The sequence below is a fragment of the Chiloscyllium plagiosum genome, chromosome 8 (genome assembly GCF_004010195.1).
Source record: "Chiloscyllium plagiosum isolate BGI_BamShark_2017 chromosome 8, ASM401019v2, whole genome shotgun sequence".
Lineage (NCBI taxonomy): Eukaryota > Metazoa > Chordata > Chondrichthyes > Orectolobiformes > Hemiscylliidae > Chiloscyllium > Chiloscyllium plagiosum.
In genome coordinates this window covers 93,584,905-93,605,224 of record NC_057717.1, presented here as the reverse complement: position 1 = coordinate 93,605,224, position 20,320 = coordinate 93,584,905, and the positions used below count along the sequence as shown (strand labels likewise).

The following is a 20,320-nucleotide window of genomic DNA, read 5'->3' as shown; positions in this document are numbered from 1 at the left end:
CACATTCTGCCTCCATCGCTCTTGATTTCCATTCCCTTTTTGTAGACCCAAGACCTTTCCATCCCTCAATTGTTACTGTAGTTAACAAGGATCATTAATCTTTTTGACAAAAATGAATTCTACAACTGCAAGTGTTGATGATTTGAAGTGCACTTTCTGGAAGGATAAAAGGAACAGAATGAATGGGAAGTTTCAAAAGGAAGACAACAAAAGAAATTTTATGGTGTCTTGGCTCCGAGAGGTGGGACTAATTCAACCGCTCTTTGAAAGATGGGATGAATGGCCCACTTCATTATTCTACAATTCAATGAAATGCATCCTTTCCTTCCTGTGCATAAAGTAGAATGGTGACATTGGAAATTAGGATCTTTGGTGTGGACCATAGTTACAGAATCCACTGCTGGCAAGTGTTGCTGTCAGAGGGAGGAAGTGTAATTACTGGAGTAGGGTTGGGATATATTATCAGGAATAGGCTCCTGACTCTTGCTGACAAGGAAACAGAGAGAGAGAGAGCGAGGGAGAGGGAAGTGAGCGAATGGATAAAGAACAAAATGGATGAGAGGAGAGAGAGAGAGAGGAGAACATGAGTAAAGATGAGAGGAAGGGAGAGCCCAGCGGATGGGTCAAGGGAGGAAAGCTGAAAATGAGAGGGAAAACATAATGAGAGTGTCTTCTGGTTCCCATGCCATAGAAATAGTCACACTTTCAAATCAAAATGCTGGAGTTTCGTTGAGTGTATTTCTCATAGATTTCCCTTTGGCTGGTGGACTGACAGATTAATACTTCGTTACTCAGCACATGACCACAGTGCATCACTGAATGTGGCACCCCCGAGATATATATTCACATATTATTCAGTCACAAATCAACCCCAAGCTCTTTATGAATGATATGAGAATTAACCAACATATATGGCACATCTCATGTCTCAAAGCATGTAACAGTTAATGAAATACTTTTGATGTGTAGTCACTATTGTAAAGTAGGAAATGTGTCAGACAATTTGCAAACTGCCACGAACAACAATGTAGTAATGTTTGGGATAATCCGTTTTTGTGATGTTGATTGGGGGGTAAATACAAATACACTGCCGTTCTTTCCTATGGGAGCTTGTATATCGACCTGAGCAGGTAAATGGGTCTTTGGTTTAATGTCTCATCTGAAGAATGGCATATCTGCAGTGCAGCGATCTTGTGCAGTGCAGTGCAGTGCTGTGTTGAAATGTTGGATTTTTGTGCTGAAAGCCTGGAGTGGGGCTTGAATGCTTGAAGTTAAAGCTAATTTCATTGACAACAAGTGTGCAAGAAAGAGAAAGAAGTTTAAATTCTGAAGATGGCTTGAACTGGAAGGTAATAATTCTAGCTGTAAGATTTGAAGAAGAGGAGCCATTACTTACTGCCTGGGTGATCCATAGCCATCATGATACACTGCAGCGGAAATAACCACAATTGCTGCAGGAACCCCGTAGCCAAGAAGGTACATGGATTTCTCAACTTTTTCTGAATGAGGAACCCGCAAATTCCTGATATTTCTGACCATGAGAAAGAGCTGGACTCCCTCCAGGAACATCCAAACAAACGCAGCCAGGAACAGGTAGTGTAGAAATCCTGCTATAATCCCACACATCACCTGTAATAATGAGAAACAGCTTGAGAGCTTTTCTTGAAGCAGTGATCCCTCACAGTTCCACCTGACACACTCTTGGAGCTGACACCAAAACCGTGTCCCAGCTGATGGTTTATGCTCATCAGCAGAAGGGTGCCCCAGTTTAAATGAGCCAGTGGGCATCAGTACCATTACAGAAGCATCCTGACCTTCTATCTCTACAGAATGTATTAAAGAAGGATGGTGCAGAAGAAACCTGGTTCAGTGAAGGAATTCTAGATTTCTGGAACCATCGGGTCGAAAGGTAGCTGAAGGCACAGTCACTAACTGTGGGAGAAGGAACTGAAGGTTTCATAAAGGATAGAACTTGATGCACAAGGATCAAATATACAATCAAATGAACATCAAACATATTTATACACAAGTGTACAATCAAATCCATTCAGTTGCATTGGACAGATATTTACACAAGTACCCATCTGTATAGACTCACTCACACACTCGCACTCAAACCCACACATGCTCAGACACATTCTCTTTCTGTTACTTACTTACTTACAGTGTGGAAACGGGCCCTTCGGCCCAACAAGTCCACACTGCCCCGCCGAAGCGCAACCCACCCATACCCCTACATTTACCCCTCACCTAAATACTACGGGCAATTTAGCATGGCCACATCTTTGGACTGTGGGAGGAAACCAGAGCAGACACGGGGAGAACATGCAAACTCCACACAGTCAGTCGCCTGAGGCGGGAATTGAACCCATTTCTCTGGTCCTGTGAGGCAGCAGTGCTAACCACTGTGCCACCGTGCCGCCCACATTTACTCTGTCACACAGACCCTTTTCTCTCAAACATATACATTTTCACACACACTCATAAACATAAATCTCTCTCTCACACACACACACACGCTCTCTCTGTGACACAGACATACACACACACAGTTAGACCCTCTCACTCTCTCTCCCACACAACCTGTTGCATTGCTGGCTGTGGTGGATTCTCTTACCCGGTTTGTGGTTCTGTTGATCCCGAGAAGGAAAAGCAGCTCTGCCAGGAAGAGACTCACACACAGCTGCATGTGGGTGATGTGGAGAGCATTTCTTACATTGGTGCAGAAAGCGAAGGTCACAATGGTGATTCCCAGACACAGCAGAGAAATTGGGATCCCAATCAATGTAATTGTCGTCAAAGCAAAGGGATAGTCCTTGGAAAGAAATATATTTGCATTAAGTTTTTGTCTTTCTGAACATGGTAAAATCCCCTCTGGTAATCTGACTGGGTGAAAGTATGGGGAGGGTGCTATACCCTTAAAGTGAGACCTAGACTAACAATGTGCTGTCAATACCGTATTGTTTGATTATTCTGTGTTTTTGATTGTGGATTGAAATGGGACATGGACTGTTATAAAAACCAAACATTGTGGAAGGGTTTGCTGCCCCTTTAAAAAGTCAGATTCCGGTAACTTTTTCTAAGGAGATGGTGAGGACTGCAGATGCTGGAGATCGAATCGAGAGTGTGGTACTAGAAAATCACAGCAGGTCAGGCACAGTCCGAGGAGCAGGAGAATCTACAGTTCAGACATAAGCCCTTCGTCAGGACCACACTCTTGACACTCTTTGTTAATGCTGTTGACACAGCTGTTTTTTTTAGCAGTGGGAGCAGGTTACTACAAATGGGTTGGAGCCAAGGGGTGTATACAAAGGGAGATTTGGCCAGTTGATTGGGATATGATTGGTGACCAGTTGTCAATAACAAAGGCCTTCTGCCTATCATCATTTATGTGATTGACTCTCCAGTCGTTGAAAAGTTTGTGACCATGGCTGTTTGATTCGAAGCCAGCAGGCCTCAGGAAAGGAAGGTTCTATCTTTCTCTCTGCAGCAAAATAAATCTAAAGTCTAAGAAAGCCGATAGAAATCCCCTTATCAGTTCCTGTGAGCTGTGACTTTCAACCAATAAGGCACAGATGTTACAAATGTTTAAATGGAGGTTTGAGTTTTTACGAGTAGTTACATGTCAATGGCTCATAATGAATTACCTGAATGTTGATTTGATTCATTTGTAATAAATAGTAATTTTTGTTCAGTAAAGCCCCCTGCTGCATGCTTTGTGTGATCATGGATTGTAAGGGTGGGACAGCTGGGATAGTGTGCATATTTTTATAAAATCTTTAACTTTGTGACGAGTCCAGCAATAGCAGGGCTTGATTTCCTGTGATGTGTTCCAGTGAGGCTAACCAGAGTGATCAAATGGAGCATCTTTTCACAAAAGGGTGATTGGAAATCTGAAACTCGATCCCCACAAAGTTCTCAAGATTGGAAGTCCAATGACATTTTCAAAATTGAGTTTGATAGTTTTTTTGTCAGGGAAGGATATTATGGGTTATGGCATGGAGACAGATAATGGAGTATAGGTACAGACCACTGTCTTATTGAGTGGTGCAACAGGTCTGAATGGAGCTGAATGTCCTCCTCCTATTCCCATGTAAGTTTTCACATTCCTGACTGAAGCCTTGTCGATGTGGTAAGTGTGGTCACTTCTTCTGTAACTTTACATCCACCGTTTTGATCCTTTGGGGAATATTGGAGGAGAGATGGAAGGATTCACAATCTGATCAGCCTGTTGAACACTTAGGACTGCTCTTTCCATTGCTAACAAGACCGGGTGTTGACTTGATTTGATAGTGTCAAGCCCAGAGGTACTAACCCTGTATTAGGTTTCGGGTTATGGTTTGTGTGGTCATTGATAATGCTGTAGGATTGTAAAAAAAGCAGATTTTCCCACTATGCAATGCTTTCACCTTTAGTTCTGTATTGCCTTTAGATAATCTAGATTTGCCTGTGTTTCTAACCCTTAACTGCAAGGTGCACATAATGTCCAACATTTCTAAGACTCTTAATTATACTTTTCATGCTCAACATTTCCCCTTTAATTCACTGTCTGTCTCTCTCTCTCTGTATCATTGGCATCATCATTGTCCTGATATCACGATGGGGTGAAGTATGGAGTCTGCTCCCAAAACATCATCCAGTACCTTCTGATATTATTACCTTTTATTCTGCACCACATTCTAGCCACTGAAGCTAATCATTTGATCCTGCTCTGTCACTCAACAAGATCACAACTGGCCTGTTACCTCATCACCGTTTTCTGGCAGTATGTATTAGAATGAGAATTAGCTTTATTGTCACACGTACTCAAATGTGTACAGGGAAAATTGTGCCAATTGCCGCTTATGGCGCCATCTTAGGTACAAAAGTCCCCAGGTACAGCTTTTTCAGATGCAGTTTATGGAAAATAGAGAAGTAAAAAATGTCCAGCATTGCAGATTTCGGAATAAATTATAACACGGTGAATACAAATACAGAGAAACCATCTTCTGAACCAGTCTATGTTGACACCTAGCCTCCCTGAGACTGGATGTCCACACCGAGACCATGCCAAGCTGAGAGACTGCCACCTACTGCCCAAAGACCACTACGCTAGGCTGCTGGGAGATCACACCAGGCCAAGAGACCTCCACCTACCACCAGAACACCATGTTGGGATGCTGGAAGATCGTCACGCTGGGCTGAGAGAATACCATGAACCATTGTAAGACCAGCACTCTGGGCCAAGAGGACACCATGTACCGCTCAAAGACCACCGTGCTGAGCCAAGAGGACACCATGTACCGCCCAAAGACCACCATGCTGGGCCAAGAGGACACCATGTATCACCTGGAGACCACCACACTGTGCCAAGAGGATACCATTTACCACCTGAAGACCATCGTGCTGGGCCAAGCGGACACTATATACTGACCAAAGACCACCATGCTGGGCCTAGAGGACACCATGTACCACCCAAAGACCACCACGCTGGGCCAAGAGGTCACCATGTACCACGCGAAGACCACCTTGCTGGGCCAAGAGGACACCACGTACCGTCCAAAGACCACCACGCTGGGCCTAGAGGACACCATGTACCACACGAAGACCACCTTGCTGGGCCAAGAGGACACCACGTACCGTCCGAAGACCACCACGCTGGGCCTAGAGGACACCATTTACCACCCGAAGACCACCACGCTGGGCCAAGAGGACACCATGTACCGTCCGAAGACCACCACCCTGGGCCTAGAGGACACCATGTACCACCCGAAGACCACCACGCTGGGCCTAGAGGACACCATGTACCACCCAAAGACCACCATGCTGGGCCAAGAGGATACCATGTACCACCTGAAGACTACCGTGCTAGGTTAAGAAGACACCATGAACTGACCAAAGACCACTTTGCTGGGCCAGGAGGCCACCATGTACTGCCCAAAGATGACTGTGCTGGGCCACTTTGAGAATGCCATGCTGGGCCAAGAGGACACTATGTATAGCCTGAAGACCACTATGCTGGACTGCTGGGAAATCGCCATGCCATGCCGAAAAATTACCATGCTGGGCCAAAAGGACACCATGCTCAACTGAGAGGATGCTACTCTCAGCCACCAGGTGGCCACACTGGGCCAAGAGACCATCATCCTAAGAGGCAGCCTGGTCAGGTCTGCACTGAAGTCAGGAGTTCCAAGGCTGGGAATTCTGAGGCAGCCAAGTCAATGGCTGCGAGTTAGGAGGCTGGAGGTCCGAGGCTGGAGGTCCGAGGCTGGAGGTCCGAGGCTGGGGTTTCTGAGGCTGGGGTTTCTGAGGCTGGGGTTTCTGAGACCAGGAGTTTTGAGGCCGGGATTTCTGATGCTGGGATTTCTGAGGCCGGGAGTTCTGAGGTCAGGAGGTTTGAACCTGGGAGGTTCAAGGGTGAGAAGAGAGAAGAGGAGGTTTAAAAAAAAGACAAAAGGAGAAAAAAAAAGAAAGGAAAATAATTCAAATGTACAAGCTCTTTGAGAAGCGTCCTACTCTGCTGCTGTCTTGCAGAAAGGACATACTCCTTGATAGTTTGAGATGTTATGTTTATTGTTTATTAAACATCTCCATTAGGTTCTTGCTCAGCTTCCCTTTCCTGGAATGAAGTCCATCTTTCCCTTTCAGATGTCCCCTCAGTTTGAATTAGACTTTTCCAACTCTCTCAGTCACTAACCGCCTACGGTAAGTCTTCTTTCCAACAACTACAGATTATGCAATTCACTACCTCCTACTGTCTTATGGGTTTTCAAATCCTGTCTTATTTTCTGTTCATCCATACGCCTTAATTGACTCCTTCATTTGATACTGTCCGACATGATGTACTTGGTCCCATCACCCAGATGAGACTGCATCCAAAAAATATTAACTGGTTCCTGAGGTGCCAAACGCCCAGGTCCTAAGAAGCCAAGTTTCCAATCCATTGAGTCCCTTCAACAATATTTCTTGATTGGCTCTGAAGTGTCACCATTATTTGAGACTGTCCTGCACAAGAGTGTTGGTCCACCCCCCAGATTTGCATTGTAACATAATCTCGTTCACAATCACTGCAACACTCTGGGCCTGTATCCAGTTCATGAATTCTGAACTAACTGTGGAGAACACAGATGGAGAAACAGTTTTACCTGCAATCCAACAGGAGACATCAGCAATGCCAGGGTGGAGAGATGGTTGCATTGACACTGGATGTGTGTTTCACTAGAATCTCCCATGTTGCATCCACGAGGAGACCAGTAGCTTTTCCCAGCTGCGTAATCCCAGTGGACACAGTGGGTTGTCCACTCACTGTTAGCTTGCTGTGGAGAGCAAAGTTTATATTCAATATGAGATGGAGTCAATATCAACTTAAGGATGTTGTGCATCAGTTATTCAGGGTATTGGTAAGAGCACATCTCAAATCCTGTGTGCAGTTTTTGTCCCCTTTTTAAGGAACAATGTAAATACATTAGAGATAGTTCAGAGGAGGTTTACTGGATTGATATCTCGAATCAGTGGAATGTCTTATGAAGAGAGGTTGACCTGACTGGGTCTGTTTTCACTGGAGTTTAGAAGAATGAGGGGTGACTTGATAGAAGTGTACAAAATCCTGAATGGCCTGGACAAGATGGATGGGGAAAGGATGTTTCTGTTGTGGTTGAGTTCAGATCACATGGACACTATGTTAAAATTATGGGTGACCCTTTCAGGACAGAGATAAGGAGAATTGTTTATTGCCCCAGAGGGTTGTGCTAAGTTCAGGCTGTCTGCCTCAGAATGTGCTGTAGGTGATGTCACTGAATATTATGAATGAAGAGGTAGATGGAGTTTGGCTAGGGAGTGGAATGAAAGATTATTGAGGTGATATGGGAATGTGGAATCAAAACATAAACAGATAATTCATCATCTTCTTAAATGATAGAGCAGGCTGAAGGGGCCAAATGGCCTACTGTTGCTTCAAGTTCATATTTTTGTATGTACGACTCTCTGCTATTACAAGTTGAATGTTCACTGAATAAATATGTGTGTGTGTACGTTTGTTCATATATTTTGCATGTGTCTGCCTGAGTCTGTCGATGTGTGTCTGTGTTGAATCATCTGCTGACACTATCTTCCTTCATGCAGGAGGAATGAAGAATTGAGGGAAGGAATGTCAGGCTGTTCTCACACAAGAGTCAGGATATTGAGCGAGGAGGGGAGGAAACTGAAGAGGTGGGGACAATGTTCACCAACTCTGGTAAGAATGAGGAAGTTTTCATTAATTTATAATTCCTGCATCATTAAAAGCTTGATGTCTCTAAGAAGGTGCCTATATTTTCTTTTTGGGGACGATAAACTAAAATGGAATTTGGAGTGCCGACTCAAAATGATCTGCAATTTAAAAATCAAGTGCTGCAAACGTTTTGAACTGTGTGGTACAATGTTGCTATCAGAAGCAGCGAGAAGGGAAATTCTGCACTGAATGGCAATGACTGGGTTTCAAGTGAAGGAAGTTCTGCTTGACAAAAGCCCTCAGGTTGGTTGAGCTGCAGTTTGTTAAGTGTCGGAAATCCCAGGGCAGCTGAGAGAGAGAGGGAGGGACAGACAGACAGTTCCAGAAACTGCATGCAGAAATGTTCTATTTATCCTTCTCTTTCTCTTCATCTCTCTGTCTCTCTCTTTCTCATCATTCCCCAAATGGGAAAAGACAAAAAAAAACAAGAAAGCTTAAAATAAATTCTGAAACAAGAAGACTTTGGTCCAGCCAATCTACAATGAAGTCAAATAATGGCCATTACTCCACAGGCAGCAGTGTGTTATCCTTGTTAAAATCAAAACGACTGGGAGAAAATATCTTCCAACCTTGTGGACTAGAATGTGGATGTTCAGAATTTTGTTTACCCAATCTGTATTCTTTTTCTACCCTTCGTATACGTGTTAAACTCTCTATCTCTGTCTCATTTCCTGATGTTTGAGTCTGTGTTTAGGTGTTAGGTTTTGAGGGAGTATAATCTGAGGCACATAGTGGTAGATTAGAAATTCTTTCTTTTCTCTGCTTTTGGCAATGTGAAGTGTGTTGAAATAAGTAGTTATTCTTCTGTTATGAAATTCACCAGCTGTGAAATGCTTTTGTCCTGAATATCAGTCAGTCAGGCAAATTGACCATTTTGGTGGTGTCAGTGGGGTTTAATATAGTTTGTGAACACACATAGAGCAGGAGAGCTCAATTATTGGCACACGCGTTCCAGTTAAATTGTGACAGGTCTCAGAGCTGACTTTCAGTGGCTCATGTAAAATAATATTATGTCACAAAAGAAAGATAATCTCTCTCTCTCTATTGGAAGCAGTGAAACAGTGTCAAATGGAAGCAGGTCAAAAGCCTTTCAGCTGATCTGAGATGGTATGCAGCTCAAAATCAACTGCTTGTCTATTGACATCCTTCCTCCCAGTTATCACCCAATTTAAAGGATGCAATGTCCCATTTTCTACTCTAGATGGAACTCTCAGACTGATGAGTATATCTTTTTTAGCTTTATTTTTGGACATATCCGAACCATGTGTACATGTGTTACATTAATATTTCTTCTTGCATTTAGCAATTAATAAACTCACTCTTTCACTAAGTCAAGGGAGCCTGGTTAAATTGGCTCCCTTTAAAACATCAATTACATTTGTCTGGGTGAAAGGCACCTACAAGAAAAGGGATTGTTTTCAAATCAACCTTGCTGTGACCAGCAGGGAGGGTGGATGAATACACAATGGCAGCCCTTCTCATTGGTCCTCAGCAAGGACTTGGCATTTCGCAGTTCCCGCCTCGCTCTGTAATGAATTGGAGAACTTCACCCAGTCGTAACACTCTGTACAAACCTGAGTGTGCTTGAAGGTGATGTTCACAATTGGGTCAAGTCCATTGTTGTGCCTGTTCGTTATCACGGCTGAGACTACATCTGAGATTAATTGAAACGGCTTCTGTTTCCCACCAGTGGTGCTGTGGAACCCACTTCCATTCAGAATGGAATCCATGCCCTTGTAGGCGATCAAAGCCATCACTGTTAAATCTAATTATGCAGGGATCATTAAGCATTACAAATGCTGGAGAGAGATCTTTAGGGTAAACATTTGCAACAAAATACATGTACGTCATTTGCAGAAACAGAACAATAATAACCAACATCCTAGAAACGGTCATGACCAAGTGCAGCTGTATATCGAGATGTTCATACCACATACAGTTAGGATTGGAGAATAGCTAATTCTGGTCTTGCAATAAATACAGGAAGGGGCAGCAAGAACCCAGAATGGGGAGCCTTTTTTTCAGCTGATTACTCTTGCAAAAGACAGAGTTCCTTTCCACCTTCCTTTCCAAGGCTGTTTCTTCGATGGGTTTCTCCCTCCACAAACTAACCCGAAATCAACTCCATGTTCTAGACCCTCTGACTGAGGAATGTTCTCCCCATCAATGTTCCTTCCATCAGTCTCACTAATTCACTTGTGCTCCTTAATTTCATGTCTACATAATTGCTGAAGCTGTCCTTGGATTAACTACATCCACATCCTCTGTCCCTCTTTAAATCCAGTGCCAGGATTTTCCTGTCAAATCACTTTGTCTCCAGTCAATTCTTGAAACTCAGTCCTTTGCCTCTGGGATTCAGGCTTGGGGGTCTTCTCTGCACTGAATCTATGCCATGCCATCTCTTGGAATGATGTTCAAACCTTCTGGTGCTGAAGGCTCTGACTGACCAAAACACCTTTCAAACTGACCTCAGCATATCCCCTTTATTGTGTCTTCATTCACTTCAAAGAGAATAAACCAAAACGAGAATGCTGTACAATGCAGTTCGTGCTCGCAAGGGTTAACTGACATCACAAGGTCATCTTTCCTCATCAGAATGGAAAGGACAGATCCTGGGGGATGTGAAGGATGTCTCAGCCTAGTGTTCCAGTCCCAGTTGTTCTGGTGCTAAGATCATGTGATAAATACCAATGTGTCATAACTTGGAAGTTGAGACTGAAATTCTGACAGGACCCCAAACAGGGGAACAATGGCCTCGTGGTGTTATCACTGGCCTGTTAATCCGGAGACTCATGTAATGTTCTGGGGATCCGGGTTTGAATTCTGCCACGGTAGACAATGAAATTTGAATGGAATAAAAATCTGGAATTAAGAGTCTAATGATGACAATAAATCAATAGCCAATTCAGAGAATCATAGAATCCCTACAGTGTGGAAGCAGGCCATTCAGCTCATTGAGTCCAGACTGACCCTCTGAAAAGCATGCCACCAAACCCAACCCCATGCCTTGTATTTCCCATGGCTAATCCACCTAGTCTGTACATCCCCTGGCACTATGGACAATTTAGCATGGCCAATCCACCTGATCTGCACAACTATGGGAGGAAACCAGAACATTTTGAGGAAATCCATGCAGATACAGAGAGAATATGCAAACTCCACACAGTAGCTCGAGGCTGGAACCAAATCCAGGTTCCTGCTGCTGTGAGGCAGCAGTGCTAACCACTGAGCCACCGTGCCACCCATCTGTTTCACTACTGTCCTTTAGGGAAGGAAACGACCACCTTTACCTGGTTTGGTCTCATACTATGATTCCAAGCTCACAGCATTGTGGTTAACTCTTCACTGCCCTGTGGGCAATTGGGATGGGCAATAAATGCTGCCCAAGCTAGTGATGGCCTGATCTTGTGAATTGATAAAAAAAGTGTCTCAGATATAATATAACTAACTATGTCATAAACATTTCCTGTTCTGCAAGTTTAAACATCTCTTCTGCCAAATACTTTGTGTGCATGTCCTTTCATTTTTGGTTTCAGTAAATCTAAACCCTGTAAGAACGATTGGTGAAGGTATCTCATATGGTTCTGGAGAATGAAAGCATATGCCATAATGACAGAGAACTGAAATGGAAGTAGACATAACCAGTAAAGTTACCAGTTGTATTTCCTCTGCTGTGTGTCTGTCGGTTGATATCCATCACAGTGTCCTTCACTTGTAAACGGATTCTGTCCAGGGCTGACCTGTTTCCTCCCTGAAAAGCCCTTACTTCCATATCTAAATGTGAAAAAAATGTCAAACCCTGAAGTGAGTCATATCGGAGTGTAACATATTCACAGTCTAGTTATATTGTTCAGGCTCAACTGTCAGTTTAATTGATGGACACAGCTCTGGGCTGAAAGTATTGCTTTGGACTATATTTCGCTCCTGAGGTGGCTATATAGAGCTTGGAACATTCCTACTCCGTGCACCATGGGAGAAACAGACCTGGATTCCCAGAGTTTTAATTTGGGAGGTCCAGTTTCTCAGCAACAGTTTGGAGGGAGCCATGGAGGTTGCTGAATCCTGTGGTGTGCTGGTTAAAAAGCTCACCTCAGTGGACTGGGACTTCACCCATGGTCAAAACACAATAGCCATGTTGAGATTAATTAAAATATAATCTAAGAATCTACTACAGGCTTCACTCTATGAACAAAAACCATTCTCATTGACGAAATCTCATTCAATACATTGAAATCCCTTCAAACTTAATCTCTCATAACAACCTTTGTACTCATTGCTCTTCATACAGAACAACTAATCCTTTAATGACATCTTGACGTGGTCAATCACATTGTGAACATATAGGATCCCAATGCAGAAATAATACTGGAATGATAACCCTCAAGCTTATGTCAACAGGTACTGAAATAGGAAAAACTGCATTTTTAACCCTGAGACATCGTGGGCTGTTCTTTATTCCCAAAATTTAAAGAACAGTAGATTTAAGTAACTGAATGGGTTGACCAATCCACTGACCATCTCCATCTTTTATGTGCATGCAAATCAACTATTAAAAATTGTAAGTCATGTACTTTGGGAAATATACCTCTTTCTATCAACAAATGTGATCTATTTGAACTCAACACTGACTTCACACTGCCCTGGATGTTTCGATTTTCCCCATTGTTGGAATTACACCCTGCTTCTCAAGCCTCCCCATCCTTGGTGTGTTCAAAATCAGAAGGGGAAATAGCTCAGGAGGGGATGGCTAATAAAGTAAGGAATTGCACAATGAATGATAGGACCCTGGAAAGTACTGAAGATCAGAAGAATCCTGATTGTTTATGTCAGTACATCCCTGAAAGTAGCAGGTGTGATTGATCGGTGGTTAAGAAGGACTTTTTTACAAAGTGATAGAACACAATAATGGGATGATTATGCTGCAACTATAAAACTGCTGATTTTGTAGCAACTGGAGTATTGTGTGCAGTTATGGTCAGCACATTATCAGAATGATGTGATTGCACAAGAGGAGGTAGGGGGCTGATTTAACCAGAATGTTACCTTAAACCTCATCTGAGTTATGAGGAGAGATTGGATAGGCTGAAGTTGTTTCCTTTGGAGAAGCAAAGATTGAGGGACGACTTATTACAGGGGTATATGATGTTGAGGGTCCTAGACAGAATGGATGGGAAGGCACTTTTCCCATTGGTAGAGCTGTCAATAACCAGGTAAGAGGTAGAAGGCTAAGAGGAGATTTGAGGAGTGATCTTTTCACTTAGAGGATGTTGGGAGTCTGCAACTGACTGCCTGAAGAGTCAGAAATTCTCGCAACATTCACATTTTAGATGTTCACTTGTGTTGCTGTAACCTGCAGGACTATGGGCCAAGAACTGGAAAATGAGATTAGTGTCATCAGATCATCATTGATTGGTGCTGACATAGAGGGCTGAATGGCCTTCTCCTGTGCTGTAAATGTCTATGAACCTAAATCATTCCCACTCATGAAAGGATCATGACAGAGTGTGCAAAAATCGAAAGTAGTAGGCAAAAGCAGTAAAAGAGAAATCATTTTTTCAGAGCGAGTGTTTAGGGTGTGGAATGCAGTGCCTGAGGTGCGTGTGAATCAACTGAAACGTTCACAAGAGAAAAGGAAGAATGTGCAGGGGTATGGAAACAGGGCGGGAGAATGGCACCAAGTGAAGTGATCATTTGGGGAGCTGAGGGAAACCTGATGGACAGACTGGCCTCTGGGACAATTCTGTGATTGTAAAAATAAAGATGAGTATAAAACTATTGGAATGTGGTAAAAATGCAGCAAATTTACAAAAGAACCTTGATATTTGTATCTTATCTGTTCTTGATGGGATTCTTATCTAACACCAAAATGGCAGATGCTGAACTGGTAAAGGTGGTCAATAAATGCCAGATGTACCAACAATTACAACATCTCAGCAAGGAAAATGGAAAATAAAGAATGACTCATGATTGAAATGTTGGCAGGCCATGCCTAAACAGGAGGGTATTTTATTAGATGAGAATGTGGTGGATTAATCCAAATCCCAGGATGGGGCACAGAAACATGAGGATATCATTTGGTCCCTTGAACCTTGAATCAATTGACTGTATTTTAATCCCATTGATCTGTCTGAGTACTGCAACCCTTAATACCTAACATGCACAAATCTATCTATCTCAGAGTGGAAAATTTGAATTGAACTGATCTCAACAGCTCTCGGGGGGAGATTCCATCAAACTTTGTCTGAAGGAGTGTTTGTTAATTTCAATGCTGAATGCCAAGATTCAATGTTATGATTTGTGGGTAAAGAGTTAATGTGAATATGTCAATGAGGTAGTCTACATCTTCATTGGGAAGTAATGTAAGATCATCTAACAGGGATAGGTGAAGTCTTCTGCTGTACATGTTTAATATACAGTTTTGTGAAGGCTAGGTCGTGACTCACAAACCTTCTTGAGCTCTTTGAGAAGGTGACCAAGCAGGTGGATGAAGGTAAAGTGGTTGATGTGGTCTTATGGGGAAAGACTGAGGGACTTGAGCCTATTTTCATTTGAGAGAAGAAGGTTAAGAGGTGACTTAATAGAGACATATAAGATGATCAGAGGGTTGATTGGGTGGACAGTAAAAGCCTTTTACCTTGGATGGTGATGGCGAACACGCGGGAACATAGCTTTAAATTGAGGGCTGATAGACACAGAATAAATGTCAGAAGTAGTTTCTGTACTCAGAGAGTAGTAACGGCATGGAACGCTCTGCCTGCAACAGTAATGATCTCGCCAATTTTATGGGCATTTAAATGGTTATTAGATAAACATTTGGATCATAATGGATATGGGTAGGTTACATTGGCTTCAGATTGGTTATACAGGTTGGTGCAACATCGAGTGCCAAAGGGCCTGTACTGAGCTGTAATGTTCTATATTCTATGTTCTAATATTTACCATGTTTGAAGAATAGATCATGTTTGGCAACAACCAAGATTCCTGCAATTTTTATCAGCCCCTTACCAGGGGTCACAAGGTGAGAGGGGAAAAGTTTCAGGGAAATATGTGTGGAAAGTTCTTTGTGTGGAGGGTGGTGGGTTCATGCATCACGTTGCCAGTGGTGGTGGTAGAGGCGGGCAGGATCGTATCATTTAAGATATATCCTGACAGTTACATTAATGGGCAGGGAACAGAGGGATACAGATCCTTGGAAAACAGGCGACAGGTTTAATTTAAGCATCTAGATCTGCGCAAGCCTGGCGGACCGAAGGGCCTGTTCCTGTGCTGTAATTTTCTTTGTTCTTTGCTCTTTGTTCTTACACAACCAATTTTATCAATTCACAAGATCAGGCCATCACAAGCTTGGGCAGCATTTATTGCCCATCCCAATTGCCCACAGGGCAGTGAAGAGTTAACCACAATGCTGTGAGCTTGGAATCACAGTATGAGACCAAACCAGGTAAAGGTGGTCGTTTCCTTCCCTAAAGGACAGTAGTGAAACAGATGGGTGGCACGGTGGCTCAGTGGTTCGCACTGCTGCCTCACAGCACCAGGGACCTAGGTTCAATTCCTGCCTCAGGCAACTGTCTGTGTGAAGTTTGCACATTCTCCCCGTGTCTGCGTGGGTTTCTTCCGGGTGCTCCGGTTTCCTCCCACAGTCCAAAGGTGTGCAGGTAAGGTGAATTGGCCATGCTAAATTGCCCGTAGTGTTAAATGCATTAGTCAAGTGTAAATGCAGGGGAATGGGTCTGGGTGGGTTGCTCTTCAGAGGGTCGGTGTGGACTTGTTGGGCTGAAGGGCTTGTTTCCACACTGTAGGGAATCTAATCTAATCTAATCATAAACCGAAAGGGACTTGAAACATTTTAAATTCAGGATCTACATCTTGACAAGTGTATCCGATGATTTCCCAATGATGATGAACTTGTTTAATATCTCAGTACTAGACAATCTGTAAGGTCAAATAGCTGATTAAACAAAGTCGATTACACAAAATATCTTTTGCTGAGCTTACTGATATTTTCAGTTGATATTGTTCTGTTTCCCTGAGGTGGCAAATTCAGAGCGGCAACAATGGCAGCATTTTCCATGGTTTGCAGGAATATGGAGCAGGAATAGAGTCGTTGTTCTTTTTCCATGTTTTCCCACAAGGAATAATTCCTTAAAATATCACTGGAGTTTGAAATGATTTCCTGTGGGGAAAAAAACAATTCATTTCCATCCTAGCGAACCCAAATAATTTCTCAAGTGCCATTTATTCGAAGATTGTCATTGCTCCTTTTAATGGATCTGCTCATTGACCAAATGGTGACCAGTTGTGGCTCAACAGGTAACGCTTCTGTCTCTGGGTCAAATCCTGCTCCTGCACAACATTTAGACTGGCACTCCCAGAAGGACAAATTGTTGGGCCAAATGGCCTGTTTCTGTGCTGGAACATCATGGCGTAATCCCTCACTGGGGTCTCAAGATGTTTCTTCACCGTTACCTGGCCATTGCTTCTCTGTCGTTGACTGACATTCCCTATCAATCATTTTAAAAGCTGTAGAATTCAGAGCTCTAATTGAGGATTCAAACTTTGGATCCTAGCTGTTGTCAGAAGCAACAAATATATGTAGGCTTTTCATTAACAACAAAATGGCTGCAAGTTATGATTTGACTTTGTGAACCTGTTGCTTTGCTGAATTAGCTAGAATAGAAGATAAGGCAAACAATGGAGCTTTCGTAAAATGAATACTGACACATTAATTGCCCATTCGAACTAACCCTGAACTGCTAGCATGAGATGATGATTTACGTAAAACAAGAATCATTTCCCAGGAAATAACATTGGATTAGCGTGCTGTCAATAATGTCACCATATTACAGTTGATGGGTCTATTCTTATATTTAAGGCTGTAATGTCTCTTTAAAAAAAACATATAAAAATGCTTATTGTTCAATTGTAATTGCGCAATTTTGCCACAGAGCACAGAAGCTTTAACGTCTGTGTTGCTGAACAGAATTGCGTCAGGATGCCTTACTTTATGAAACAGATAATCTTGCTTTATACAGACTGCATTCTGTTGACTTGTTTGACCAATCTCGAAGCCGAAGGGTTCCGTCTGGGATCCACATCTTCATAATCATTGTACCTATCCACCACAGACAAAACTAAACCAGTTTTTTTCACTTTCTGGGGAAATTAAATGTCAAGGTAAATGATTCGCAATCAGGTAACTGAGGGATTATCTTAGGAACTAGTGTTAATTAGTCTATGTGCATGACTTGCTTTTAAAACACTGAGTGCATTGTGGCCAAATTTGTTGATGAATCAAAGACAGGTAGGAAAGCAAATATTAAAGAGGCATGCAAGAGTTTACAAAGGGATGGAAATGGGTGTATAGATGGGATATAGAAATTTGGCAGAAAGAGCATAATTTTGGAAAATATCAGGTTGTCGATTCTCCCAGTCAGAAGAGAAAAGCAGAATTTTATCTGAATAGAGAGGGACGGCAGAACGCTGAGGTGCTGAAGGATCTGGGTATCCTTGTACAGGATTCCTATAATGTTGGGATGCAGGTGCACCACATAATCACAAAGGCTAATGTAGTGTTAGATTTGTTGTTTGGTATGACAAAATGTAAAATATCAACAGTTCAATATATGTGTACAAGGCATCTGTTTCAGATGACCTGCTCAGTTATGTCATTGCAAAGGAATTGTAGGATTGTGATAAAGTTTATAGACACTCCAATCCAGAGAGCTTTGCAATTTACTAAGTTAAATGCTTTGATGAAGAAAAAACAATGAGTGAAGGGATATGGGGAAGAAAAGGACTGATCTTAATGTCATGATCTTAGAGAATGATGTCACCAGCTCCTATATTCTACCCATGATGCAATGGGGTGGATGTCATGACTGACCTGTACATTCTGATGAGTAATCTGATTAATGGTGGAGTTAATCCATGAACAAAATAAATGGTAAGTAGTCAGGGATATCTGTGTGAAGGAGAGAAAAGAGGCATCAAAATCTTTCAAGCAAGAGAGTAAACTTCAGTTCAGTAAATTAATTTATCCCTTCTCAGACTGATACATTGATCATGTTCATATACATATGGCACCTATAAGTGCACAGGTGACAGGCATGTACACTGTTACATAGATCCTGCGTGTGTAAAGCATGTGCTGATCATACACAATCATGTCTTGCATAAAGATACATAGGTACAAGTATATAAGCTGCATACATAAAGCACTCTGAATGTATTAAAACATTTGAGATGCCTCAGGCAAACACAAAACTACACCATCCAAACAGTTATAAAGACAGGGGATCACAAGGAAAGGGAGTTTAAAGGGGTATGTGAAGGTGTTGGGAATGGAGGAGGAGTGGATGGCCCAGAGAGAATGGTCCCTACAAAATGATATCAACCATGATGGTGGGGAATCCCTGGTTGAGAAAAAAGGTTGAGTCTTTGGAGGCCCACTTCTTGAAGATGGCATCATCAGAACAGATACCGTGGGTCAGACGGTGCCTCAGCCATGTCTGACCCATCTCCTTCACATCAGCCCTCACCCCCTCATTTCCCTGCTTCACCAACGATAGGATCCCTCTCATATTCTCACCTGCTATCCCCCCAGCATCCACATTGAGAGGATTATTAGCTGTCATTTTCACCACATCCAGCAGGATGTGCCATCTTTCCCCCCTTCACCTTGTCAGCATTCCACAGGGATTGTTCCCTCCAGAGCATCTTGGTCCATTCCTCCATTCTCAACACCTCATACATTCCTACAGCACTTTTCTTTTCAATCGCAGAAGGAATAAGTCCTGCCTGCTTACTTCCTCCCACCTCCGTATCCAAGGTCCGAGACATACCTTCCAAATGAATCAATGATCCACTATATTTGCTGTTCACAACATGGTCTCCTCGACATTGGGGAGACGAAGATCAAATTGGGCGAGCTCTTTGCAGGACACCTACATTCGGTCCACAAAAATGACCCTGAGCTTCAAGTTATTTGCCACTTCAGCACATCACCACCGTTTCCGGCCAACATCTCTGTCTCAGGCTTGCTGCAGTGCTCCAGTGAAGCTCAGTACAAGCTGGAAGAATGGGACCTCACTTTCTGCTTGAGTACCCTGCACCTTTCTGGACTCAGTAATGAGTTCAGCAATTTTAGAGCCTGAGCACCTTCTCTCATGTCCTTACCCCAACCCCACACACACCAGGCCTTGTCATCACATTGGCTACCACCACAAACAACCCATTACTAGCCATTAATGGTCCCTATTTGCAGCTATTTCTTCTCCCAGGCTGACCTTTACCCAGTTCCTTCTCTGCTCAACTGTATTATCTCTCTCTGGGCTCCATCTCCACCCATAGTTTACTCCTCCTCCCTCCCCACACTGCATTTTCAGCACACGTAACAACCTTTTCCTAGCCACATATAGTTCTGAAGAAATGTCCCTGGACCCAAAACGTTAACTCTGTTTTCTCTTCATAGATGCTGCTGGACCTCCTGAGCTTTTCCAGCAATTCCAGTTTTTGTTCCATAAGCCTGTGCCTTGCTCTATCTCACAGGGATATTTGCCCTTCCTTATGAAGGGTTATAGTCCTGACCTTTCACGATACTCTGCCACCAAACATCTCATGCTCAGTTGTCCCTTGTGGAATAAATTCATTTTTTTAAACCTCTATCCTTTTCCTTTCTGTACATTTCAATTGAATGTAAAAAGTTGAATTGCAAGTCAAGTCACTCATTCTGCACTGTGGAGGTGCAGGTCATCATTGAGAGCAATATTCACATTTCCACTTTTAACTGCACCAAAAGTTGCTATCAGTTTTATACAGTGTCAACAATGAACTGTGATTGTTTCACCATCAATAGGGCAACCAGTATCTCATATCAGCCATGTCAAAATTCTTCTCAATCTCCTCTTTGCCTGCACATATATCCACTTGGTATCCTAAACTTCTCCCTATAGCCGCAGTGTCCAATCATTATAAATACCTTACCGACCTTTGTAAAATTGTTCAAGCTGCATTGTTCTGTGTTGATCCTGTTTAGTTCTGTAAAATAATGAAGACATTTAAAATGTCGCTCAC

The 20,320-nt window shown here is 42.8% G+C and overlaps 1 protein-coding gene across 8 annotated transcripts in view; it reads right to left on the bottom strand.

Annotated features, from left to right (window-relative positions):
• The window catches only part of LOC122552182 (adhesion G protein-coupled receptor E3-like), an 82,628-nt gene that overhangs the window by 9,580 nt on the left and 52,728 nt on the right, over positions 1-20,320 (bottom strand). For 6 of the 8 annotated variants that reach the window (XM_043694760.1, XM_043694764.1, XM_043694763.1 and 3 more), the window contains 8 exons: positions 20,226-20,284; positions 18,132-18,209; positions 16,244-16,421; positions 11,903-12,022; positions 9,823-10,013; positions 7,125-7,295; positions 2,618-2,815; positions 1,397-1,629 (listed from right to left, as the gene is read on the bottom strand). In XM_043694760.1, the coding sequence (XP_043550695.1) occupies positions 1,397-1,629; positions 2,618-2,815; positions 7,125-7,295; positions 9,823-10,013; positions 11,903-12,022; positions 16,244-16,421; positions 18,132-18,209; positions 20,226-20,284 (1,228 nt within the window). The remainder of the gene's footprint in view (positions 1-1,396; positions 1,630-2,617; positions 2,816-7,124; positions 7,296-9,822; positions 10,014-11,902; positions 12,023-16,243; positions 16,422-18,131; positions 18,210-20,225; positions 20,285-20,320) is intronic. The other 2 variants (XM_043694761.1, XM_043694765.1) reach the window with 1 other exon arrangement.